We start from the raw sequence: 27633 nt of genomic DNA on the forward strand, positions 1-27633 counted from the left end.
AAAAGCAAAATGCAAATTTATTCATAACCACCCAAAATTGAAGCACCATTATTTAAAACATTAAACTAGAAAGTCTATAAAAATTAGTCTTAAACATAACAAATTAGATAAAACTGTACACCAACACCTCTAGTAATAGCGTACCTGTTATATTTAAAACAAGGGACTAGTTCAGAGTCAATAACTTTATTAGAAAAAGATTAATACTAAAACTTTTCAATGACAGAGACAATCAACTTTGTAACAGAAAGCAGAGATACTTTATTTTTACTTCTAATTCCAAAGGCTAAGTATAGCAGAGTTGTAAAAATGGAATCCCACTTAGGCTGATTCAAACAAATACTAATGTTTTATCCTGTTTTCAAAGTCCAAGAATGAAAACTTGCAATTAAACACTTAGCAAGCCACATGTTTAGGTAATATTTCTTAAAAAGTCTTAAAGAAAAAATATGATACATGACCTAAGTTTTCAGTGGCATATATACTATTAACACATGTTCTGAAATCTGGTAGGTCACATCAGTCCTGAATTAATTTTTAATAAAAAAAAAAAAAAAAATACTAACTGAGCTTTATACTTTTTCTATGCCACTATAAGCTTTCTTTCACCTCATTTAATGTCGATCTTCACTTTATGTCGTTTTCAGTATTCATCCAAAAGTCTTCGAACAGTAGTCCTACAATGCAAAATTTGGGGAAAAATGATAATTAGACAACATGTAAAAGGCTAATTTTTATGACAAAGTGTTGGCCCAGTCACTAACTGCTAATTATAATTAACATGTGTATATGGAATGTTTATATTCTTTTTAATAATCAAGGCATCAATGTGGTTCTTAAAGCCATGTGCCTGTGTATGCTTGCCTACGTGTGAATGGCTCACATAGACATAAATGCTACATTGCTTTCCCAGAAAAGGAATGCCATCAACAAATCAACTAAGTGGTACTTCCTTTCATTAGGAATATTTTATCCCACGCCACTAGCCCAAAGAATGAACAAGTTTGTAGGTTTTAAGAACACTTACAGAACCTGACTTTTAATAGTTCTTTAAAAACCCAAATTTATTCCATACAGTGTGTCAGTTCTTTGTATTTCACAGATTGAAGATGTTTGTCCTTGCTATTCACTGCTGCTTTAATTGTATCAGCCAATGACTATTCCTAGATACCTATGGCTGACTGCAAATTCTCCTACACAGTAGGAAATATTAAACACATACCTCTGAAAGACTTGAGAATTGCATTGAATGTAACAAGGCGAATAATATGAAGTGTTTATTGTACTTAAAATTCTTTAAAGATATCTAATTCTGGGCACCACTGCATCCCTACATACAGTTGAAAAAAAATTCCATTCTGTTAACATTTAAGTTTTCACGCAATACACAAAAACCCCTCTGTGCTTCTTGTAAAGAACAAAAAAGATACACAACAGTTAAGCGTAAAGATCACAGGCAATAGCATTCAAACATGGATGTGGGTAGAGAAAGGAGTACCTGGCATGAGTACCTGCTTAGTTTGACTGAATCCTTGATTTTTAATTTGGCTTTTCATGGGCCGCTCACAACACCAACGCTGTGTGAGGTATGGTAGTCAGCTGCAATAATTCATAAACCCTACACTTCCATCAATCCAATGCTACTGGCTCTCGAGTTACAGAACAAACTGCATTAGAATGCAAGGCAATAAAGCAAAAAACTAGAAACATCCTTGACAAAGAAATACTAGCAGTTTAATTAAAACAAAGTAGTCCAACATGTGCCTCAGAAATATTTAAGGTTTTAAAGCATATGTCTCTGCCAATGTACCAACACAAGATGGACTTAATACCAAAAAGAAAAAAAAAGCAGTTCAACCTTTTTATTAAAAAAAAAAAAGAAATGACAGCAAAATCCCTAAAAAAAGGATAATTAACTTTTCAATGGCGACTACATTACAAACGTGGGCAATAATTTCCAAAGAGGCACACTAATGGGGGCACGAGTCTGCTACAAAATAGCTGAGACAAAACAATGTACCTCAAAATGTTTTGCAGGACTACACTGTCTTTTCCTTCAGAAGATGCTTTTGTAAGTCTTCTTACTCGGCTTAGTTCCATCTTCATCTGTGCATACTTACGCTGCACTGTCAAACAGTAACAAAAAGCCCTAATCAAAGTGAGAAACAATACACTTACCTCTGTCTGATCTGAGGTCTTATCAGATCAGTTTTAATTGGACTGAGTGTCACCTTCAGATTTAATGTCTTCACTGGTCCCATTGACCTCATTCTTAGTGTCACTTTCCTTCGATTCAATGTTTGTGTCTTCACTTTGTTTTTCTCGACTACCGGACTTCACACTACTTTTTTTATCATCAGATCCCCTTTTTTCTGCCATAAAAGAAGACATTGACCATGGATTTTAAAGTAAAATACAATAAAGATATGATTTTTTAAAAGTGAAACAATTGAGAGATGAAAGACAATCATTTCCCACAGATTTCAAGTAACAGTTTGGTGAATTTACCAAAGGGATAAAATTTGTAGTTTAAGGGGGAGGGAGAGGGCAGGAAGGGGAATCAAATTGGTAAGAAGCTATTAAGTACAAAGTAGGATATAAAATTTCATTTTGGGTAAAGAACATTAGAATAGGAAAAGTACAAAAGACAGTATATAATACTGTTCATGTGATGTTAAATTATTAAGTTAGAAAGGGTAAAAATACTAATAACTCCCAAAGGTATAAAAGGTTGAAATGTTTAACAGGCATGTTTATCCAATTAATACATATTTTAAAATACAAACAATTATTTATATACATATTTGAGTATCCAAGAAGGACAAGTTTAATGGAAGAAAATGGATCTTAAATCCAAATCTAAGCAACTGAACTTTTGTGCTTTGCTAAGAAAAGCAACATATATGCCATCTGAGAGTTGTTATTCCGAAAGGAAAAATTAAAATTCATCTCAGCTGTAAAAGAATGGAAAAAAGTAAATTTCAGCTTTTTCCTGTACTACTTTCTTTGGAAGTGTAAAACCCTCAGGCTAGAGGCAAAAGCATTACATAGAGCAAGCACATTCTAGGCTTTTTTAGTTCCAAGTAGTTCCCTAACAAAAGATTTCCACAGAAAATATAAACTTTCTGGAAAAATTATTTTTTCCCCTTAAAACTAAGAACACCTGGTCTAACAATAGTTTATAAGACCAAAAGATGTTTTAAGAGAAGCCAAACCCTCCACACAGCTTCTGGACAAAGTTATTAACACACAACACCAAATAACTGGGAAAGGAATGGACATGAAAACAAAATATGGCATGGGAGAAGCACCCACTCAAAGAATGTAAGAACTAAAGATCTTAGGTGAAGGAGCGTATTCAGTCCACAACACTTGCAAAATACACAAAGCAATGTCCAAGTAGTTAACAGCAAGACTTGCTTCATGCCTGTCTGTCCACTGTGGGAACTGTGCCAGTACAGTATGCTCTAACTGACCTTGTGGGAAAGTCCTCCCTTTGTGCCTTATGGGCTTCTCCGGTGCACAGGTAGCTTCAGTGAGGAAGAGTCGTCTTGTTGCTCCGTGGAGGACTAGTAGTCAGTCCAATAATCTTATCTTCTGCCCTATGTAAATATGGTAGATCTTAATAGTCCTAAGGACATCCACAATGTGTGGTGGATTTTAGGGCTATGGATTAAAAAACGAAACCCTCTTGACAAAGAGAGTACCCTAAACTGGTTGATAAGATAGCTTTGTGTGAGAAACCACTTTTCATTTGTGGAGTTAGATAAACTGCTTCCATCACAGCACCTGGAGTAATGAACTTGTTCTTACTCATTTGCCATTATCAAGTGCCTGCTACTACTCATACCTAGCCCAAGGTCCAGATCTTCAGTCATTTATATACTTAAGGAGCATCTAGATGGATACACAGCATTTTCAAAATCCAGTAAGTCATACCATTTCTGAAAGTGGGTCCTACAGTTTAAGATAACTCTACAATGAAGACGAGCCTGATATAGTTTTCTTGGTATCCAGTTTTCTTCTTTCCTTTCTCCAAGTCTCATTCAAGAAAACCTGTCTGTCTAAACAAGCTTATTTTGCATAAATAAAAGTTTAGCTAAATTCCATGATGTTGTCATTTACCATTAGGATTACAGGTAAGCAACTCAGGACAACTTTTTTACTCTACCCAGAAATTATACAAATATGCCTGTTTCTAGGCAGGCCAGTGCCATTTACTGCTTAACTTTGATTTTAGGTAGTTATGAAGGATAGCTAGCTTTTACCCATAAGAACCGACCAACCAACCATTTTAAGTGGCACAAATGATGACACAGAATAGAGCAACTGAAGTAACAACTGAATATAAAAGACTAAAAACTTTCTCAAAAGAGAAGTGATTAATTTGACCTGATATCCATATCTGGCTCTTGAGAATTGACTCCTCACCTCAAAAATATATTACACAGAAAGTCTTGCAAAAAGATTGGGCAAAATGTTCTTAAAATGCAAAGTCAGTTAACCTTTGGTAGTGATTGCCTTTTGAATCACAGAAGCAATTTCTGAACTTGAATGGCAAGTACTGAAGTTCCTGAAAGTCAAAATGTTTCTTACTTTTTAACATTTTTCCATGTTATAGAAAAAGCCAATAAATGGAAAACAAATACATTTTTAAAACACAGGGTCCACTTATTTAAGAATAAAAGCAGAAGCCAAAAACTATGTCCACTGTTTATGCTGCTAGTTCTAACTCAATCCAGTAAAAAACTAGGATAGTTCTATAAAAGAATAAAATAAATAAATACTTCATAAAAGACCAGTATAATAAACTCAAACAGCAGCTCCAATGTTGGGGATCAAACATGGACAGGAAGACAGAACAGAATGGAACAAGCAGAGCTAAGAAAATCAGAAATAGGCCCCTTCCCTCATTCCTAAAACCATGCAAAGCAGAACAGCCCAGTGTCAATACAAAATCAAAGATGCTAAAGAATCAGAGAAAACAAAAGAAAAGGGAAGAGACCCTGATAATTAAAAGAATATTTTTCAATAAAAGCTAAAAGATGAGAATATTCTTGTGAAAACATGCCAGACAAAATGAAAAGTCCATTAATAGTGCTCATAGCACAGCAAGTCAGCTATTGGTATGCCACAAAAAACTAAAGGAAGAAGTAGAAGTGAAAGAGCATGTTGATTCAATAGCAAACATGTTAAGACACATGTAAGGTATTCAACTTCTAGATACTTAGAATTACTGAGTTAAATGAATGTTGCAAACAAAGATCAATGCAACAAAATACATTTAGATTACAAGACATATTATGGAACACTGCAGTGAATTTAAAAAAATGTAGCCAGTAACCAAGGTAATAAATTCTACAGCTTAATAACCCTGAAAGGAAACACAATACTTGAAAGAATCCAGATGAAAAATCTTCAGGTTAGCAATCGAAGGATGTGATTTTAACATGCCCTAAGAAAACACCAGGCCAACTGTCATTCTCACAAATCAAAGCAGAAGGGGGGAAAGAATGCCTGTCTCCTACTGAATGGTGTTCCTTTTAAATGAAAAAGAGTATGCTTCAAATGGAACTCTGCCTGTGTCTGGAGAAAAGTGTGTGAAAAGTCTCTTAATGAACTGAATTTTCATAGGAACTAACCTTTCTCCTTGGATTTTCTATCTTGTTCTCTGTCCCGACTTTTGCTCCTGTGCTTATATGACTTTCGATCCCGGCTTTTTGATCTTCTTCGATCTCGACTTCGAGATCTATGCTTTCTTTCTGATCTGTCATGGCTTCTGCTTCTCCGTCGATCTCTACTTCTTAATAATTTAAAACAAAAGGAAGGCAACTTCAGGTGGTATTACAGTGAGAAAACACCTTAAAAAATATACACTGTTGAGTAACGAATGTTAAGCAAAACTTACCCTTAAAAAAGCAAATGAATAAAACCTACTACTAAAACATATTACATTAGAAATTTTAAGAATCGAAAATCTTTTGAAATTCAATTTATCTCAATAGTGCTAAAATAGTTATTACTGTGTTCTTTAAGGCTCTTCAATTATAACTCTAATTAAAACAGTATGGTTGATTTAATATTTTATGTCTTCTTAGAATCAGTGAGAAACTCAAGTCAGGTATACTGACTTCCTAAAAAGGTTGTGTCAAATCTCCTATACAGGTGGGAAACAGCAAAGCAGCTGCCTGAAGATGGAGCCATTCACTGATTCAGCTCTCACTCTCTTCAGTTCTCATTCTAGCATTTCAAGATATTTAAGAGCTTCCAAGTATAATTCCAAGGAATAACCATAATAAACTGCCACTGTTTATTGCATTCATTATAAGCTGAATGCTGTCTTCGGTGCTTTACATACCTGCTTCGCCTTCTGTCTCTACTTCGTGACCTTTTGTGGTCCCGAGACCGACTGCATCTTCGGTCTGAAGTTCGGCTTGAGTGCCTACTTCGTGAACGACTTCTCTTTCTTCTTTCTCTGTCCCGAGCCCTTTCTTTTTCTCTTTCTTCCTCTTCTCTTCGTCTTTTCCTTTCTCTTTCTTCCCTTTCTCTCTCCCTCTCTTTTTCTCTTTCTTCTCTTTCCTGCTTCTCCTTTTTTAGACGTTCATCACGATCAGGTTCTTCAGTTCTTTTTCTCAACTTTTCCTAAGGAAATCAAGTTGGATTTTTATACAACTGTAACCTTAAAGACAATGCCAAACAATGGTCACCTAATGTGAAGTAATTTGTAGACCAACTTATGGAAGCTGATGCCCTTTAAGGAAATGTAGAAATTCCAATACCATATGTGTGCACAAGATATCATTACATGACTAAATCCTCAGGAATATTCTTCCCCAATTTCTGGTACTTTATAGAATCAAGAAAATAAAGTGCTTTCATAGTTTAATAAATAGTAAAATTTCACAGGGATTCTCAGTGCTTCAAGTAATTACACACTTCAGCAAAATATCAATGAGAGGTTTCTATCTCCATGTGATCAATTTTTAGCTATATTAAATAGCTGGGACCACAGGCATGCACCACCATGCCTGGCTAATTTATTCCATGTAATTTTAATTGGCCAATTAATTTCTTTCTATTGTTAGTAGAAACAAGGTCTTGCTCTTGCTCAGGCTGGTTTCGAACTCCTGACCTTGAGCGATCCTCCTGCCTCGGCCTCCCAGAGTGCTGGGATTGCAGGTGTCGACCCACCGAGCCCAGCCAAAATCATGATTTTTAGCTATAGCTAAAATATATATTTAGAAGAAACTTACTTTTAGTTCTTCTACAGTAGCTTTAATCTTGGCATAGCCCATGTGTTGTTTTCCCATCAAATGGTCATCTACCCGAGACTGGGCATCTCCTACTATCAAAAAGGCTCCACACACTTCACAAACCTCCATTTGTTTTTCTTGAGCAGCGAAACTTTCAATTGTCTGAAATGATAAATCAGTTATTACAATAATACCCAAGGAAGAGAAACAAATCCCAAAAAGTAGTTAACATTTAGAACAGATTTCTAATGTGTCTGAATTGCTATTGTCCATTTTCCCAAAGCAATAATATTAGAAACTGGTCAACTATTAGGAAAGCACAGCAACCAAGCTGCCGTATTATATAGGAAATGTACTGAGACCCACTGTTCAACTGTTGAACACCAATGTCACCTTAAAAATTTTAAACTACCTTTCAGAAAACTACCTATTTTATACTGAATTCATTTCTTGCATAGATTCAATTCTGTTCAGTTCAGTTAGTTAAAAAAATAAAAAATTTTTAAAATATCATTAAGGAACTTACTGAGTATAATCAGAACATATCCTATTCAATACTAGAGAACCAATGACCAATTATATTCTACTATCATTAATATCTAAAACATGTATATTGTACATGTTTTAGATATTAAAAGTAAAAGGTTAGAGACAATGTGTGCCAATTTCTAAGGTAAATAGGTACTGAAAATAAAATCCAGGATCAAGTAAATATTTAAGATTTAAGGCAGAGATTAGCAAGCTAGCCGCTAAAGGACTGTTTTTGTAAATATAGTTTTACTGGAAAACAGCCACACCCATTTATTTAGGTATTATCTAATACTGAGTTCATGATACACAAGCAGTGCTCAGTAGCACCCAGGGACCTTGTGGCCTACAAACAAAGTATTTACCACATGGCCCTGTAGGAAAAAGTCTGACGACTTTCACTTTAAGACATTAAAAAGTTGTTTCCAAAAGTTCTCAAACAGAAATGGGTCCCTAGTAATTCATAATGAATAGGCTAGATGATTTAAAATGAGGTGTTACTTACCGAGGTTGTGGATCTAAGCAATTCTCTCTCTTCTTTTAACTGTTCAACTAATTTCATCATCCCCTGGGCCTCCTCTACCTTTCCCTCAGATCCTAATTCTTCAATCTGAAAGGGTGAGGGGCAAAAAGACAGTCAAGAATTCTAACCAAATTATTTTCTTTTGTCCCCATACTTCATTAGTATTAAGTGTTTATTTTCCATCTTTTTTGTTTACTAAAGACTCTTTGGGTTTAATTTACCCCTGTGGTTTTTTTAATGAGTCTAACTGATGGGTAAAAAAATGCATTTTTATGCCACACAACTTGGTAAGTCTGGACAGAAGTATATACCCATAAAATCATCACCACCATATGGATAATGAACATATCCATCACTCCCCAAAAGGTTTCCTCTGGCCTCTTTTCAGTACCTCCTCCAACCTCAAACCCATACACATCCTCAGGCAGCCACTCTTCTGCTTTCCATCACTATAGATTAGTCTGCATTTTCTAGAATTTTATATAAATGGAATCATACTGTTTGTACTCCTTTTTTGGTCTGGCTTCTTTCACTCAGGCTAATTATTTTAAAATTCATCTATACTGTTGCATGTAGTTAACTCATTTTTGTCACTAAGTGATATTCCAACATATGGATACACCACAATTTAATTATTCATTTACCTGCTGGTGGGTATTTGAATTGTTTCTAATGTTTTTTGTTTTTTTTTCTTTTTTGGTCTATTATAAATAAAGACTTGTACAAGTCTTTGTGTACATAAATGTTTTCATTTCTTTTGGGTAAATACTCAGGAATGGCTTATGGTACTTTTGGGGGGAGGGCGGGAGCATAGAGAAGGGGGCTCACTCTGCCATCCTGGCTAGAGTGCAGTAATGTTATCATGGCTCACTGCAACCTTGAATTCCTGGGTTCATGCCACCATAACCAGCTGATTTTTTAATTTTTTGCAGAGACAAGGTCTCACCATGTTGTCCAGGCTGGTCTCAAATTCCTGGGCTGAAGCAATCCTCTTGCCTTGGCCTCCTGAAGTGCTAGAATTATAGGTGTGAGCCACCAGGCCTGGCCAGCATTATTATTAACTTTTTAAGAAACAAATTATTTTCCAAAGTAGTTGTACTATTTTATACTTTCACCAGCAGTGTATGCAGTTCCAGCTGGCCCACATTCTCACTAACGTTTGGTATGACCAGTCCTTTTAATCTGTATTTCCCTAATGACTAATAATATTGAGCATCTTTTCCTATTTGCCATCCTTATATTTCTGCTTGTTAAGTGTCTGTCCCTAGTAGTTTCTGACATCAGTGCACATAATTCTCACCTGCTGCAGGAGCACATCAATTTTGTCTGTTAGAACCTGAATTTTTTCTTCATTTTTGCCTGTTGGGCCAGCTGCCTGTTAAAGACAACAAAATATATCACAAACAAATATCTACAAAGATAAACATTCAAACTCTTATATGCTATACATTATTATTTCCAAAGTATTCATACTATTCTATACCTTCACCAGCAGTGTATGCAGTTCCAGCTGGCCCACATTCTCATTAATGTTTGGTGTGACTAGTCCTTTTAATCTGTATTTAATATTAATATTAAACATTAAATTTAATATTAATATTAAATATTTAATCTGTATTTAATCTAAAATGTTTAATCAAAAGGATAATTCAATTACCTTCAATTTCTAGTCAATTACATATTTTGTCAGTTACTGATATTTAACACAAAAATCTTATGACTAGCAAAATCAATGTTACTAATAAAGACTGAAAAAAAAATGAATGCCTTTAAGTTTTAAATCATTCTAAAAGAACAAAGTAATAGAAGACATTTTCAAAAGTATTAGGGAGGTCTCTGAGTCTCCAGAGAACACGGATGCTTTATGAACACTGTAAATTCATTTCATACTTACCCCTGAGGACTGCTGGTTTTGAGATAATGCCAAACGAGCATGGCCTCGTCTAATTCTACGTTCTACTTCTGCAAGTAAGCTCTGTAAGTATCGCAAAAAATCTCTCTCATAGCCAACTTTCATAAAACGAGAACTCTTCTCATACCTAATAAAATGAGAACAAACAAGCACTACTTTCCAAACATTTATCCATTACATCTCATATACTCTATCTTAACCAGTCTCAATGACTGCGGCATTCAGGCTAAAGAGCAAACCGGAAGCATATGAAGTGAATTTCTGGTTGCCACCAGGGAAGTCAATATAGATCATTATGTTTGGTTTAGAGCACAGGTTTACAAAAGGGTTTGACCACCAGCTCTATCACTACACTAGATCTCTGACTCTGGACCTGGTACAAGTCTTATCTATAAAATCGTGGCTGTTAAAAAGCAACTGTCACGCAGAAAAAAAGCTTGGCGTGTAAGTATGTACCTCATATGGTGGTTAATGGTATCATTACTGAAGCCATATAACCTTATTACCATCCCCAGCTAGTGACTAGACCTCTCTCAGACATTCATTTTGCTTAATTTCAATTATTTCTTCAACCCTTGTCCCCTTTAAACCAAATGTTGATTGGGGGGGGGGGGAATGACAAAAAAGCACAACTACTTACTGTTTTCGTAAGTTTTCATCGTGAATTTTTTCACATGGACCTAGGGGAAGAAAAGAAGATATAAATTATTCATGACATTAGCATTTTTTTCTTGCCAAAAAAAAGAAAATTTTGATTTTTAAAAAGAAAAAGACGTATTTTATCACTAAGCAGTCTGTAGACAACTAAAGTGATCCTACTGAACCATGAAGCATTATGACCAAATAGCACGTGAAAAGTGATCTCCTCAGTCTTCAAGGTTAATACAATAGGGAGCAACTATAGGATAAAAACAGAAGGGAGGGAAGGAGAGAAAAAGGCAGGAAAAAAAGGGTAAGGAGGAAGGAAATTGTTCCTTATTGCCACCAAAGAAAACTCTGCCCGGGTGGACCACTGGTCTGAACCATCAATGACATTTTATTATTTTCAAATACCTCCAGATAAAGTCAAATAGCACAAGACTAGCACCCTAGTCCTACTCCTGCCCACCTTCAAAAAGCAACCAACTTCACTGTTAGCTGTTTCTGTTGGACTTTATCTCATGTTTCTCAAGCTTATGCTTATTTCTCTTTTTCTTGGTTTATCAATCTTAGACATTTAAATTTTAGGTTAAACAAACATCCAATGTTTATAGTTCAACTATGCAAGTACTGTTCATTGTCAGGCCAAACAAAAGGTGCATTATGTGATACTTCTGATACACTTTTCATGAAATTTTTTCATCTGTTTAGTTTTCTATGTATCTATTTTAAAATTCTTCTTAAACACTCAACTCAGCTATAGAAACTTTCTCATACTAATTTCCCTTAAAACTCAAAATACATCAGATAATCAGTTTCATTTTCTTCCATGAACTTTCCGTCTTACTTCAATCAGGGATACTCATTTTCTAAGCTCACTAAAGAGTTGCCATCCTGATGAATTCCTTTTCTGCTTTGTACTGGATGAGTTTTCCTAGATTCTCTTGTTTTTCGCTCCTTCTTAGTTTTGCACATTTTGGTGGAGTTCCTGAGAAAAGGTCCATGGGAGATAAATTTGTTGAGATCTTGTATGTTTGAAAATGCCTTTTTTCACTTCATACTTTGATGTCTGACTATAAAACTAACGTTGGCAAAAATATTTTCACTCAGAGCCCTGAGGGTGTTTTTCCCCAAAGTCTTCAAGCTTCCTGCATTGCTAATCACCAGTCTTGGGCCATTCAGATTCATAAGCCTGTGACTTACACATCCCCTCACATCCCAGGTGTACTGAAATTTCATAATCCTATACCTTGGTATGGATCCTGTTCATTCACTGTCAAGACCACTTGTAGGATCTGCTCAATCTAGAGACTGATGGCCTTCAGTACTATAATTTTTTTTCTTAAGCTATTTCTTTGGTCATTTCCTTCCCCCTCTGCTTACTCTGTCCAGAACTACTAATTGGGTATTAGAGTTCCCTAATTTTTTAAAAAATTATCTTTTCTATCCTATTGCCCAACGTTCCAGCATTTGATTTTGATTTTATTTTCACATCTTTCCAGTGATTTTATTTCAGATTTCTCCAGGTGTAATTTCTAAGTGCTTTTTATTTTTCAAAAGTTCCCTTTTTATGGATCCAATTCTGATGAATGCAGTATCTTCTCTTATTTCTCTGAAGATACTAAATTTAGTTATGATTTTTAAAATTTTCTTTTGTCTTGCCCATTATCTCTAATTCCACTAAGTTTTTCTCTCTCTTTTGGTTTTGGTAAATCTCTCACATGGAAGGTTTTCTTCAAATGTCTGGTTGGTGCTCCTTGGCTGGCAACTGGTTTTTAAAATAAACCTCCAAGATCTGAGTGGAAGTTACTATGGATCGGCTGGGTTTGTTAACTATTGCTTCACCATAGGAAAACCAGGCAGTAAGACTTTAAGAGATTCCCCAAAGGTCAGTATCTGTAGAGGTCACTTCTCTGGAACTGTTTACTTTCTCTAGATAAGAATCCTCTTTTCTTCTGCCTGGGGAAAAACATCTGGCTGTATCCTTCTAGGAACGGGGTAGAGGACAGCCTCATATTAAGAATACAGACTCATTTCATCTCTTTTACAGTCTTATTTTTACTTGCTGCTGATCTGTGCTATCTCTGCAATCACAAGATCTAGACTTTCCTGGCCCTAAAGCGTCCCTAATGCTCTAAAACAAACATTGTACCATAATGAATTAACTTCTTTAATGTATCTGGAATGATACTAGTTATGTATCATCCTTGAGAGAATTGAGAAAATAGTCAATTATTTTTTGTATTTTGTGGTTCAGATGAACTAGAGTCTCTCCAGTTCAATTTCTCCAGAAAATAAACCTGTATTTTCCTGAGATATAGGGGTAGGGGAGGTAAAATCAACATATATACAGGACAACCTAGACTAGTGGCTCTCAAATGGGAACACTTTTGAACTCTGGGGGACTTCTGGCAATGTCTGAAGACATTTTTAAGTGTCACAACGGGATGTGCTACTGGCGTCTAGTGGGTAGAGGCCAGGGATGCTGCTAAACATCCCACAATGTATGGCACAGCTCCCAAAAAAACTGGCCCAAAATGTTAATAATGTCAAGGTTGAAAAACCCTGAACTAGACTAATCTCTCTTAATTTCAGACCCATGACTCAACCCTGCCTTCTGTGGTACCTGGTGCCTCCAAATCCTGAGCCTGTCCAGCGTTCTGCTGATCAAACACTTGCTTCTGTTTAGTATCCCCTTCTGCAGGCTTTTAGGGTACAGGCTTCTCTGCTCTGTTGAGTTTGCTGCTACTCCTCCATCCACTTGCCATCTTCCAAAAATTTGCTGACATCTCTAATGTTATCTCCTCTTCCATTTACATCTTTTAAAAATTTTCATTTTAGTGAGATTTTGGGAGGGAGTGGAAATAGACATGTATGTTTAATTAAGCCACCATGTTTAATCAAACTGACATTTATTAACACATTCATAAATACCTAAGCCAAGAAATTACTTAGCAAAACTTTAAGAAAAAAAACAGGAACTACAAAGGACCAGTTTTTTTTAAAGTCATAAATTTGATAAAAGATACACAGAAAATTCACTTACCAAGATCAGAACGAGTATTTGTGAACAGTTCCGCAGGACAAAAACCACAGAGATAATATTTACAAACCTAGTGGGGGGAAAAAAAACAAAGGCACTTAATTTTTTTAAATTGCTCAGTTTTAAAGCTATTTTGGTAAAGGGTGCCACATAACTATTGTCTAATTTCTTCATGTATATATCTTTCAATCAAATATAAGAACAAGTTCATTTGCTGAATCATATAAACTAGGTAAATTAGTGACTCTTAGACTTCCAAATTTCAATAAAAGAATAGATGTGCAGTACTGACAGAATTACCTACCAATATTTTCTACTATTAATAAATATTTCTAACTGCCACCTGTTGGTTCTCCAGTAGCAAAAACAAATACGGGAAAGACATCCCAGAATAAAGGGAAATCTTTATATTAAAAAAACCCTACACTATTCTTATTCTATTTATTTAACAGACTAGAACCTATTTACAGATTAGGATTTGGAAATCACTGTCTAAATTACAGATAACACTCATTTAAAGCAACTCGGTTCCAAATTTTTAAAGATCTTATAATACACCATAAAATGTACTGGATAGTTTCATACATGCCAACACTTTATTGAATGACTCTTGGTGGGATATGGGGGGAAAACTATTAATATGAAACCAACATTTAATTCTCCCCATTGGTACTACTGTTAACTCCTTCAGATACAGTCCAAAACTGCTCTATTCTGTATTTAATTCTGTAACACTGCAAACCAAACCATGTAAATCAGAATTCCAAAGCATCACTCTCTCCCTTCACATAAAACTTCATCATTACTACGTGGATTATCAATGCACAACTATGACATATGAAAGAAAAGGTAGTGTTAAATTTAAACTTGAGAGTTCTTTCTAGACACTTAGGACTGGATGGTAAATCTGAAAAGACTGCTTTCTGCCTCAAAGGCTTTACACTCATTTGAAGCAATGTGGTCCCATAAGCTGCATCCAGAGAGCTAAAGTCATAAAACATATCTAAACAGTCCCTAAACAACAGATTTAGTTTTATGCCAAGATTATCCTGACATAACCTTATGTCTTAGTATCTTTATACTATTTTCTTTCTTTAGAAGTTCTAATATTTGATTTTTGAGATTACTCTTTGCAGCTGGGCACAGTGGCACATGCCTGTACTCCCAGCTACTTGGAAAGGTAAAGTGGGAAGACTGCTTGAACCCAGAAGTTTGAGGCTATATGACTGTCCCCCTGAATGGACACTGTACTCTAGCTGGGCAACACAGTGACACCATCTTTTTAAAAAAAAACTAAAATTAATTCTAATTTGTTAAACTTTGCATTCACTTTAGGTGTGTCACAATAAAATACCAATGCTAGTATTCAATTTTTAAAAAATATTTAATAATTTCTTTATTTGGGGGAGGCAAGATGGAGCGAAGAGTACGCCACTTTCACTGTGGCCTAATCTTTCAGACTATTACATTAACCCTGGTTCCACAGACCCAACAATTACTTAACAAATTTCACAAAACTGTGTTTAGTAAAGTTACTGCCACAATCTGCCATTATCGATAGCTGTAAACTATACGGTTATATAATGATCTTGAAACACAAAATTTTGTGTGCAGCTCTCGTAGACATAAAACTTGACTATTACTGTGCATTTTACCTTTAAACAGTCATTTTAATTTCTATTTCCCACTTTTACAGAAGTATATTCTAGGGTTTTAGAGAAGATTTTATCTAAAGATTAATTTTATGGTTTTCAATAAGACTGCTATTGTTGTCATCATGACCAACGTAAGACTATTATTCCCTCTTACGTATAAACTGGTCAAGCCACAATCTCTATTGATCTTCAGAAAGGCTCATTCATTAAAACAAGAGGAATAAACACTTCTCTACTCTCCCTCCTGACTCTTAAAATATAGCCACATACAAACTTCAAGTGTTTCTAGAAAATAGCTACATAGTACTTATTGAAGCAAATGTGAAAAGACACATAAAAGTATGAAACAGTCAAGGGTGAAACAGGTACGCTTTGGAGAGGCAACATGATGTAGAGTTCAAATCCTGGCTGCCATTTATCTGCTATAGAAACAAATTGCAGCTGGGTGCGGTGGCTCACGCCTATAATCCTAGCACTCTGGGAGGCCAAGGCGGGCTGGGCGGATTGCTTGAGGTCAGGAGTTCGAAACCAGCCTGAGCAAGAGCGAGACCCCATCTCTACTATAAATAAAATTAATTAGCCAACTAATATATATAGAAAAATCAGCTGGGCATGGTGGCACATGCCTGTAGTCCCAGCTACTCGAGAGGCTGAGGCAGGAGGATTGCTTGAGCCCAGGAGTTTGAGGTTGCTGTGAGCTAGGCTAAGGCCACGGCACTCACTCTAGCCTGGGCAGCAAAGTGAGACTCTGTCTCCAAAAAAAAAAAAAAGGAAAGAAACACAAGTTGTAATTCTGCCTTGATTCCCTCATATTAAAAAAGGAGGTAATTGGCCAGGCGCTGTGGCTCACGCCTGTAATCCTAGCTCTTGGGAGGCCGAGGCGGGCGGATTGCTCAAGGTCAGGAGTTCAAAACCAGCCTGAGCAAGAGTGAGACCCCGTCTCTACTATAAATAGAAAGAAATTAATTGGCCAACTGATATATATATAAAAAAAATTAGCCGGGCATGGTGGCGCATGCCTGTAGTCCCAGCTACTCGGGAGGCTGAGGCAGAAGGATCACTCAAGCCCAGGAGTTTGAGGTTGCTGTGAGCTAGGCTGACGCCACGGCACTCACTCTAGCCTGGACAACAAAGTGAGACTGTCTCAAAAAAAAAAAAAAAAAAGGAGGTAATAAATATCTCCCATGTGATTATGAAGATCAAAACCATATACATGTGTTAAACTGGGAGAAAAGGGTGAGTTATCCTTATTTTTAAAATACTACCAATTAATTTTTAAGATGCCTTTAGGTGCTATGCAGAGTAGACCAAATAAGACATGCCTGTCTGTGGACTAACCAGGAGCTATCAAATTTAGTTTAATCACCCCATTTGAGTGGAGAAAACTGAAATCAAACACAAGACCTGCCTGAACACATCCAGCTACTAAGAGAATCCAGAACAGAATCCATTTAAATCCAGTTCCACGGGCTCTTTCCCTCTCAAGATACTGCTTGACCATTTAATGGCACATCAAATTTGTTACTCTATCCAATAAACTCTAGCTATTTAGACTGCTTCTTTTAACTCTCCACAGGGATTGAGGATGTTCAACTAAAAATATTAACAAGAGACCCCCAAGCAGGCTCACTTCAGTAATCCTAGCACTCTAGAAGGTGGAGGATTGCTTGAGGTAAGGAGTTCAAGACCAATCTGAGCAAGACCAGCCCAGTTCTCTGAAAAAAATAGAAAATTAGCCAGGCGTAGTGGCACCTGCCTGTAGTCCCAGCTACTTGGGAGGCTCAGGCAGGAAGACACATTAGCCCAAAAATCTGAGATTGCAGTGAGCTATGATGATGCCGCTGCACTCTAGCCGGAGCGACAGAGCAAGACTCTGCCTCAAAAAAATAAAAAATATATAAAAAGGTGTGTATATATATATGTATATAAAAAAAGATCGGCAGTACATGCATATTTGGGTACTTAAAGCCATCAGTGCCAATAAAAAAAAAAAAATCAACCAAGAGAATTAGTATCTTTTGGATATAATCATGCCAATTGTTCAAGTTTTGGAATACTAGCAATAAGCATTTAATAGTGACCCCCTAAAAGATATAAGCCTTTATTACAAATTAGTAATCTTGCAAACTCTCTAAATATGTACTAATTCACTCATTCACTTAGCCTTTTATTCAGCAAGTCTTTATTAAATGTCCACCATGGACCTAGCAACTTAATAACCAAAGATGGGAGGCATAAACATCACAGAGGGGATGCTAGAATTCTCTTAACATAATCATGATTTATCCTCTTAATAAGTGTAAGGCAACATCAATTACCAGAAGAGCTCAATCTCATCAGAAACATAATCAATCTTGGAAATTTGACTAGAAAATTTTAATTGCAAGTTTCCACCATTTAAAACACAGTCAAATTGCCAAAAAATTAAAATATCTGGTGTTAGATACACTGATGGGAAAGTGACACTCCAAATACTACAGGGCCCAGGGACAACTGGGCAGCATTCACCAAAATGTAAAATGTGTATTCCTTTAATCTTTCTAGGAACCTGTCCTACAAGTGGCTCAGATATACATTCTAGAATATTCACTGCAGCTTAGTTAGCAACAGCAAGAGAAATCAGACATAATCTACATATCCAACAGGAAACAAATAGTTAAATAAGGTAGATTCATATGTACCAACAAGGAAAAATCCCACAGTACAAGTGAAAATGTTGTAAAAAAAAAAAAAAATCAAAAATTATATGTCTGTAAATTATTAGGAAAGGTCTGGAAACACATACCAATTTTTAAGTTGTCTTGGGGAAGGACTTGGCAATGGGGAAAGGAGCAAGAACAGATTTTTTTTACATCTGTTAAATTTGAATCTTTAATAGCAAGCATGTTTCCTTTCATAAAAAGCAATTTTAATTCTAAACTCAGAAAACATAAAACAGTAAAATCAACTGTCTTATACAAATGGAATCAATCTCTAATGAGAACATTATTTAATGTAAGGAAGACACATATTGGGGGATTTAAGTACAGTATGAATATTTAACTGGGAAAATGCTAAGGCATCTTAACAGTGCCCTTTTTTACTAGCATTCACTTCTTTTAACATAGGTATTTCTCAATTCTGATTATCGATTTCTTCCAATTACAAAAGTACACTAAGAACATCTATCTCAATGTTTCTGTCTTTCTGTACCTATTGAAACCCAAGAGCAAGCAATGTAATTCTCCCTTGAGCTAATCATATATTTTCAATGCAGTCTGCATTATTTTTGTTAAACTACTTACAAAAGATAATGCATTTATTCAATGTCTAATTCTGATAGTCTAAACACTGGTAACACGCCAGGGCCCAGAACTTTGGGAAGCCAATGTAGGAGGACCACTTGAGGCCAGGAGTTTGAGACCAACCTGGGCAACACAGTGAGACCCCGTCTCTACAAAAAATTTAAAAATTAGGTGGGCATGGTGGTGTGATCCTATAATCCCAGCTACTTGGGAGGCTGAGGTGGGAAGATCATTTACACCCAGGAGTTCAAGGTTACAGTGAGCTATGAATGTACCGCTGCACTCCAGCCTGAGTGACAGAGAGGCCCTGTCTCCAAAAAAAAAAAAAACAACTACATACAAACATACAGGAAATATAACTCATGTTGGCAATAGTAAATCTGTTGACAGGGACTTAAATAAATTTAAATAGCTAATCCTAATTACTACATACAGCCAGTCCTCCAATAACTTCATTCTGTTATAACCCTGAAGGAAAAAAAGTTGATTTCCATCTAGGATCACTATGTGGAGCTTGCAAATTAAGTTCTCTCCATGTCTGTGTGGGTTTTCCTCTGGTATTCCGGTTTCCTCCCATATCTAAAGCTGCACACAGAAGGTGAATTGGTGTGTCTAAATAATCCCAGTCAGTGTGGGTGTGCGAGTGTGCCCTCTGATAGAAGAGCATCCTGTCCACAGCTGGTTCTGGCCTTGCGCCCTGAGCTGCTGGAACAGGTTGCGGCCACCTGCAACCCTGAACTGGAATAAGTTGGAAAAGAAATGAATGCAAATTATTGTAAAATAAAAATTCATAAAGTATACAATAATCACACAAACGCACAACAATAAACGATGCGGTCCGAAACCAGTCAGTGAGCCTACCACGTGACTATTTTTAAACTGTGGGGTGGTAGTTGTTTCTTACAATTTTCACTTTACATTTATTCCTTGACTTAAGCCACCACAACTGCCAGCACTGATTCACCAAAAATTGAGTAAATCATTGTCTTGTTTTTATTAATCTCTCTTTTTTTATTAATCTTTCTTAAATGTATGTGTAGCTCACATTTCGATATTTAATTTTGTAAGGTCCTTACTAAGAAGTTTGGCAATGTTTTTGTGACCAGAAATACGCCACAGGAACTTACTCTTGTTTATATTAATTAGCCTACAATAAAACTGGTTTTATTATAGGTCATTTTGCTTAAAGTTGCAGTTTCCAAGAACCTATCAACAACCTTATTGTAGTTTCAAATAAAGTATTACTGCAATATCTCAACTGTCATATACATGTGTTAATTTAAAATGCAAGAATGCCTGGAAATTTTACTGGTGAGAAAAAATAATTCACCCTGTAGTCTTTTGTCACTTCTACCACTAAGTTTAATTCTAATTATAATAGGCTATAAGCAAATGTCTTTCTTTTAGCTGACAGTTGAAAAGAGATAAACCCCCAAAGAGATAATTTTTAATAAAAGAATTTTTTTTTTTTGAGACAGAGTCTTACTCTATTGCCCAGGCTAGAGTGCCATGGTATCAGCCTAGCTCACAGCAACCTCAAACTCCCGGGCTCAAACAATCCTCCTGCCTCAGCCTCCCGAGTAGCTGGGACTACAGGCACGCGCCACCATGCCTGGCTAATTTTTTCTATATATTTTTAGTTGGCCAATTAATTCTATTTTCAGTAAAGACGAGGTCTTCCTCTTGCTCAGGCTGGTTTCGAACTCCTGACCTTGAGTGATCCTCCTGCCTCTGCCTCCCAGAGTGCTAAGATAACACTGGGCCTGGCCTGAATTTTTTTTATTAAAATTCTTTTATGGCCAGGTGCAGTGGCTCACACCTGTAATCCTAGCACTCTGGGAGGCCGAGGTGGGCGGATCTCAAAAGTTCAGGAGTTCGAAACCAGCCTGAGCAAGAGTGAGACCCCATCTCTACTAAAAATAGAAATTAATTGGCCAACTAAAAATATATAGGAAAAATTAGCCCGGCATGGTAGCTTGTGCCTGTAGTCCCAGCTACTCAGAAGGCTGAGGCAGTAGGATCACTTGAGCCCAGGAGTCTGAGGTTGCTGTGAGCTAGGCTGAGGCCACGGCACTCTAGCCTGGGCAACAGAGTGAAACTCTGTCTCAAAAAAAAAAAAACAAAAAGATTCAGTCCCTGACAACATGTAGTTTTATGTGTCAGCTGTGCTATGATCACCATTTCTTATCATTTCCATGCCTTTAATTTTATTACATATGAATGGATTAAGACATTGACCCCCCCCCAGCCACTGAAAATCTAAGTATAAATTTTTAATTCCCTCAAAACTTAACGATTAACAGCCTGTTGACTGGAAGCCTCACTGATAACATTAACTGTCAATCAACACTTATTTTTTTTTTTTTTTGAGACAGAATCTCGCTTTGTTGTCCAGGCTAGAGTGAGTGCAGTGGCGTCAGCCTAGCTCACAGCAACCTCAAACTGGGCTCGAGTGATCCTTCTGCCTCAGCCTCCCGAGTAGCTGGGACTACAGGCATGCGCCACCATGCCCGGCTAATTTTTTTATATATATATCAGTTGGCCAATTAATTTCTTTCTATTTATAGTAGAGACGGGGTCTCGCTCTTGCTCAGGCTGGTTTTGAACTCCTGACCTTGAGCAATCCGCCCGCCTCGGCCTCCCAAGAGCTAGGATTACAGGCGTGAGCCACAGCGCCCGGCCAACACTTATTTTGTATATGTGTTATATATTCCATTCTTACAAAAAAGCTAGAGAAAAGAAAATGTTATTAAGAAATTGAGAAAGACCTAGTACTCTGGGAGGCCGAGGCAGGTGGATTACTGGAGGTCAGGAGTTCAAAACCAGACTGAGAGAGGCCCCGTCTCTACTAAAAATAGAAATTAATTGACCAACTAAAAATATATATACAAAAAATTAGCTGGGCATGGTGGTGCATGCCTGTCTAGCTACCCAAGAGGCTGAGGCAGTAGGGTCACTGGAGCCCAGGAGATTGAGGTTGCTGTGAGCTAGGCTGATGCCTCGGCACTCACTCTAGCCTAGGCAACAAAATGAGACTGTCTCAAAAAAAAAAAAAAAGGAAAATCAGAAGGAGAAAATATATTTATAGTATTTGATACCCTAAGTTTACATGTTGTCTATTTACTAGTGCTAGGATTACAGGCATGAGCCACTGCACCCGGCCATAAAAGAATTTTAATAAAAAGATTCAGTCCAGGCACAGTGTTATCTTAGCACTCTGGGAGGCAAAGGCAGGAGGATCACTCAAGGTCGGGAGTTCGAAACCAGCCCAAGCAAGAGTGAGACCCCCGTGTCTACCAAAAATAGAAATTAATTGGCCAACTAAAAATATATAGAAAAAACTAGCCAGGCATGGTGGCGCATGCCTGTAGTCCCAGTTACTCCAAAGGATGAGGCAGAAGGATTGCTTGAGCCCAGGAGTTTGAGGTTGCTGTGAGCTAAGCTGACACCAAGGCACTCACTCTAGCCTGGGCAACAGAGTGAGACTATGTCTCAATAAAAAAAATTGTAATTGATATTACTTTGGTAGATGTTAATACTGTACTTTTTCCTCCCTTCATGATCCATGATGTGTGAGCAAATAGCTCTTGGGGAAGCTCAGTTTTAAGTGAAGGATGCATCTGATGCAAATCATCGACCATTTTTTAGTAATGATGTGTATGTAACCATCACCGAGGTTGAATCTTGAAAATGCTTTTCTGGAGTCAATACAGGCATTTCCAGCTTCATAGATTGCTACCTCTGGATCTGAGAGATAGAAAGTAGTTTTCAGATGAATTCAAATCAGCTTTAACACTGTTCCAGAGATTGACACACACTCCTTGCCTTTTTTATTTTGTATTTTGCACTTGCTTAAGATTGTTGGGCTTTTTTTTTTTTTTTTGCATTAAGTAGTTTATATCTGCTTTGTTTGGTTAATCCTAAACAACCAAGATACGCAGGAACCACAAGAAAGCACTTTTTACTGCTCACATGTAGATGATTAGCATCACAGGGCTTTTTAAGCTGATAGGGATAACTGGCAACACTTGAGCTCAGTGCAATAACAAGGTGGCTACAAAATTATTACAGGAGTATACTATGCACTGCAGTCAGTTTTATGCAATATGATTTAATACTGCATCTTTATGTTCTCCCAACTACAAATGGTGCCATATACTTTCTGTAAGGGATTATGTAAGTTTTGAAATATTAACTTTCTATAATAGATCAGTGAATATTTTATGGTTGTAAATGATAAAACAGACTAGCATCTACAAATATTTTATGCATTCATGACATACCCAACTTTCCTTAATTTTTTCGATATTTGTAGGCTATGTAGTTTATCTGCGCATTTTTTCAATTGCTGCAAATCTCCAAAAAATATTCCAATATATCTTTTGAAAATAAATCCAAGTGGACTCACTCAAGTTCAAACCCATGTTGTGTTCTTCAAAGATCCACTGTACTTTTTTCCATTGTGACACTTTATCACATTACTCCTTCATATCTGTTACTAACACACTGACGGTTCCAACACAGTAGGGCCAAGTGCTGTATCTATACTATTCTGTTTTTATCTACCGTACAAGCAATACATTTTTATTGTATAAATGAATATAAGAATTTCCCCAACTTACTAGTATGCAATGACAAAATTAAAAATATTTCATAAAACAATGAAGCACTGTATTAGTTAAAAAAAAAAGTGTTAGGGACTTAGGCTGCCTTCTCCCTCTGTGTCTAGTCTAGTAACATATATAACAATATACACACACATATATTTCCTAAAGCAGCCAAATATTTAGGAAATACCTTACTATTTTCAGTGTGATAAGAGTACCCTGGTTATGTTTTTCTTTAAAGTCCTTATATTAGAGGTGCATAGTGATGTCTTTAAGGTTGAAATAATAGAATTGCTTCAAAAGAATAGAAGGGATAGAGGAAATGATGATCACATGTTGATATTTTTGAACTGTGTGGGGGTACATAGAGAATCCATTATTCTATTCACTCTAATTCTGTATGTTTGGGGAAGAAAAAGCAAATAGCAGTTATATACACAAATTAACACACAGACTTCTGGCAATTCTGAGAAGCTAACACTTACCATGTACTATAGAATAAGGCAGGAAATGCCTACATTTCCAACAGAAAGAACATTTTGGTGACTCTCTGAATGAAAACTATCTAGTAAAATACTAATTTTAACAGATGTCATGCACTATAACCACTCATTTTTTTGCTTCCAATTTCCCTCCCAAATTTTGAGCCCTTTTTTCAGAGTTTAAAAAAAAAGTTCACAAGTAAAAATGTGGATAGAAGCCTTAACTGGTTTTCCTTTTCTAATCAACTTTTCGGTGTCAATGACAGTATCTAACATTCCAAAGATTTTAGGAAGGAACATTTAGTTCAATTCTCTTCATAAATTATTAAACATTCACTGAACAGAGGGTATGCTTGAGTTTCATAAATGTTGAAAGAAATATCACCTCAGATATTACCAGATCAGAGTTAAGTCAACAATTAAGTAATTTCATTTTCTGAGATCTAGAATGCAAAAGCCTCAATTTGAACTAATGCCTTCCTGGCAAACACTGAAATCTTCCCCTGTGGACCCAAACTGAAAGGTACTCACCCTAAGCAGTTAGTTACAATCATATGCTTTCCTCATCATTGTGGTTGTTTAGGATTAACCAAACAAAGCAGATATAAACTACTTAATGCAAAAAAAAAAAAAAGCCCAACAATCTCAAGCAAATACAAAATAAAAAAGGCAAGGAGTGTGTGTCAATGAATCTCTGGAACAGTGTTAAAGCTGATTTGAATTCATCTGAAAACTACTTTCTATCTCTCAGATCCAGAGGTAGCAATCTATGAAGCTGGAAATGCCTGTATTGACTCCAGAAAAGCATTTTCAAGATTCGACCTCGGTGATGGTTACATACACATCATTACTAAAAAATGGTCGATGATTTGCATCAGATGCATCCTTCACTTAAAACTGAGCTTCCCCAAGAGCCACTTGCTCACACATCATGGATCATGAAGGGAGGAAAAAGTACAGTATTAACATCTACCAAAGTAATATCAATTACAATTTAATTGTGCACATCTGTACAGTGAAAAGTCCAGGACTAATCAGGATGAGTCAGGAAGCAGTTTACAAACTTCAGAATGCCTAAAGGAGCCATTTTTAAAAATGCAGATTTCTGGGCTATGCACCTCACTCCAGACCTACAGAATTAGACTCTCTCTGGAGTAAGATACATAAATTTGCATTTAAAACAACAGGTCAAATACTGCTACCTGGGACTACTTTCAACACTAAGGTAGTTTCCATTTTAATTGTTAAACATCTAAAAATGCCACAGCAACTGGAGTTTTAATATACTGTTGCTTCCTTTTGGGAGATATTTATTCATCCCTATTCTAAAGGAAAGAGAAGGAACTTGCTCAGCTGAAATGGCTTTTCCTATGCAAGTGTGGCTAAGAACAATTTCTAGATAGAATAAGAATGCAAAACCATTTTGAAGTATTAGGCTACAGTGATGGTGAATGCTTTACAACAAACACATGAGCCTGTTCATCCCTCCAGGATTAGTGCTAACAGCCAACAGAAAAAGAATATGCAAATGACCCAGAAATGGTATCGTGAGCTTCCCCAGCTTTATTATACCCTACAATTCCACTTACTTAGAAGAAGCCATGTGCTTTGTTCCCAGTCAACACCACTAACCTTTTCCTTATAGACATGAATCTGAAATGCTAGTAACTGACTTAAGATGTTTGCATCTAGAATGAAGTGCAATGGGTCATTAAAGGTATGAAATATTTTGGTGACAAATACTAAAAGTTAAAATCAGTAAAAAGCACTAAAACTGAAAGGAAAGCAGATCATGGCTGAGATGACATAAAACCTAAATTGCTATTCTGAGAGCCTCATCATTACAAAGTCATAAACATACAATGTAATATGGCAATAAATTACTACTGCAAAGAAAAGTTTTTTCACAACACATCTTCAAAACCAAAAGGTAAAAAAAAAAAAAAAACCAAAAGGTAGAGACATAAGGCTGCTCCAGTTGATGAGCAGTGCAATCAAAAGCATGTTTCTCTTGAACCCCAAATACACAAATGTCCTTTTTGCACATCAGCTGAATGGCTGTAATGTTCCTTTTTTTAACCTTTGCGAAGCTTAGATCTAAAGGTTACTGAGTGAGGTGGCAAAAATTTTTGAAAAAGTTACTTCATTTCGACAAAGACCCCTAGAAAAGAAAGAGGATCAAGATAAGTTACTCTTAAGTCTCCTAAAGTGATGGAGGCAAAAACCCAAATGCCAAAAAAAAAAACCTCTTTAAAAGATTCACATTTCTAAATCAATGACAAATGTGTGAATGAATCTGACAGATAGCCTACAAGGAATTCTACTCTAAGAACACTTCATACTGCTTTGGAATCAGGTAGCACCCAATACACCTCTAGTCAAACACATTTTTTAAGGTATTAAAAGGATTCACCTAGCAGTAACTTGTTTTCATGCGCTGCAAAAGAGAAATTTTACTCTAACCAAACACTGTTTAAATGAAGCAAGCAACTAATTTTCTAAAAAAGCATTTCTGCTGAACTATTTCTTCTTATTTTCGTTAGCAACTGTTTTAACTTTTACTATGTTTGATTGTAACCAGAAAGTAAAACTAAATTCTCCATCTACTCTTCGGGTAAGATTTAAAACAAACGTTATACTGTATGTTCAAAACTAGATCAAACTACTTGAAATACAGTATTTGCAGAGAACCAGTTTCATAGAATTATAGAAAGTGAACAGAACGATTTGGTTTAGTTTCGCCACTTACTTGCCAAGAGACTTTGCGCGAGCCTCTCAAGTCTCACCTGTGAAACTGGGGTTGTAACAGTTACCTTTACTCATAGTGTTAAGAGAAGCAAATAAGTTATACGTGTGTGGGGAAACCTGACAACCATCTGTATGTGGGACTTATTAGAGCACAATGTTAACAAACAGTATGTGTAAATCACGGTAAACCCTAACAAGTTATCACTACTTTTAAATTTGTTCTCCCATATTAAGCGTCAAAACTGAAGCACCACTGAAATTAAGACACCGCCACGATTTTTACCACTAATTCTGGCCAGAAATTTTAGCCTAAATATGACACTCAACCCAAATAACGGGATAATTTGCCCTTCTCCCTATTTCATGAGGTGAAAACTCGAAGCCGCTAGGAGTAATAAAATGCTGCTATCCTTCCTTTCCCGCGTTTCTCCGCCTCATCAAGTTGCTTTCCAATTCTACCAAGGGCTCTCTCGGACTTCCTCGATACCAGAACAAAAACAAATCACCCCTTCTCCCGGGTCAGGGCTGAATCTCCCCCTCCTGGGCCGTGCTCCCGGCTCCCTCGGCCACCGGGTCAGACGCCCGACCCCGGCGCGGCCCGGGCCCCAAACCGCACCGCGACCCGGCGGGCCCCAGCCCGCGCCTGCTCCCCTCCCCCATGGCGCCCGGGCGCAGGCCCTAGGCCCGCGGGACTTACGCTCTCGTGGTCCCACCGCACGTTGCTGCGCTTTTCGTCCGGGGCGAGGTTTCGGTCCCGGCCCATCAACTCATCCAACAACTGCGCGGCCGAAATCATGGTGCTTTCTTCGGGCGGCTGCTCCCACCAGCCCTGGCACCCACCAACGAAAATGCCGGCGACACAGTCGCCAACCCCCCCGGCCCGCTCCAAGGCCGAAAAGCCTCCTCTACTGAGAAGCCGATAAGACAAAATGGCCGCCGCGCGGGCGCCCTCCCAGCAT

The 27633-nt window shown here is 37.0% G+C and overlaps 1 protein-coding gene across 6 annotated transcripts; it reads right to left on the reverse strand.

Annotated features, from left to right (window-relative positions):
* Positions 1-170: 170 nt before the first annotated feature.
* Positions 171-27633, reverse strand: LUC7L3 (LUC7 like 3 pre-mRNA splicing factor). 6 transcript variants are annotated; one of them, XM_075994465.1, is made up of 12 exons: positions 27372-27633; positions 13902-13968; positions 10857-10896; positions 10199-10343; positions 9605-9679; positions 8287-8391; positions 7254-7415; positions 6359-6642; positions 5643-5803; positions 2232-2372; positions 2021-2126; positions 171-677 (listed from the first exon to the last, which is right to left on the reverse strand). In XM_075994465.1, the coding sequence occupies exons 1-12, from the start codon at positions 27468-27470 to the stop codon at positions 644-646; spliced, it is 1419 nt and encodes a 472-aa protein (XP_075850580.1). In that variant the 5' UTR covers positions 27471-27633; the 3' UTR covers positions 171-643. The 6 variants fall into 6 exon arrangements, with proteins under 6 accessions (XP_075850580.1, XP_075850579.1, XP_075850582.1 ...); XM_075994464.1 differs by having other exon boundaries at positions 171-2126; XM_075994467.1 differs by lacking the exon at positions 2021-2126 and having other exon boundaries at positions 2179-2372.

This window comes from Microcebus murinus, chromosome 18 (genome assembly GCF_040939455.1).
Source record: "Microcebus murinus isolate Inina chromosome 18, M.murinus_Inina_mat1.0, whole genome shotgun sequence".
Lineage (NCBI taxonomy): Eukaryota > Metazoa > Chordata > Mammalia > Primates > Cheirogaleidae > Microcebus > Microcebus murinus.

Bases quoted from the DNA above. Each gene is read 5' to 3' on its own strand.
- LUC7L3 (XM_075994464.1), bottom strand. From the start codon at position 27,470: ATGATTTCGGCCGCGCAGTTGTTGGATGAGTTGATGGGCCGGGACCGA. The intron at 8,392-9,604 runs GTGAGAATTATG...TCACCCTTTCAG, and splicing joins TTGATGTGCTCCTGCAGCAG to ATTGAAGAATTAGGATCTGA. The intron at 6,643-7,253 runs GTAAGTTTCTTC...TGATTTCCTTAG, and splicing joins CTACTGTAGAAGAACTAAAA to GAAAAGTTGAGAAAAAGAAC.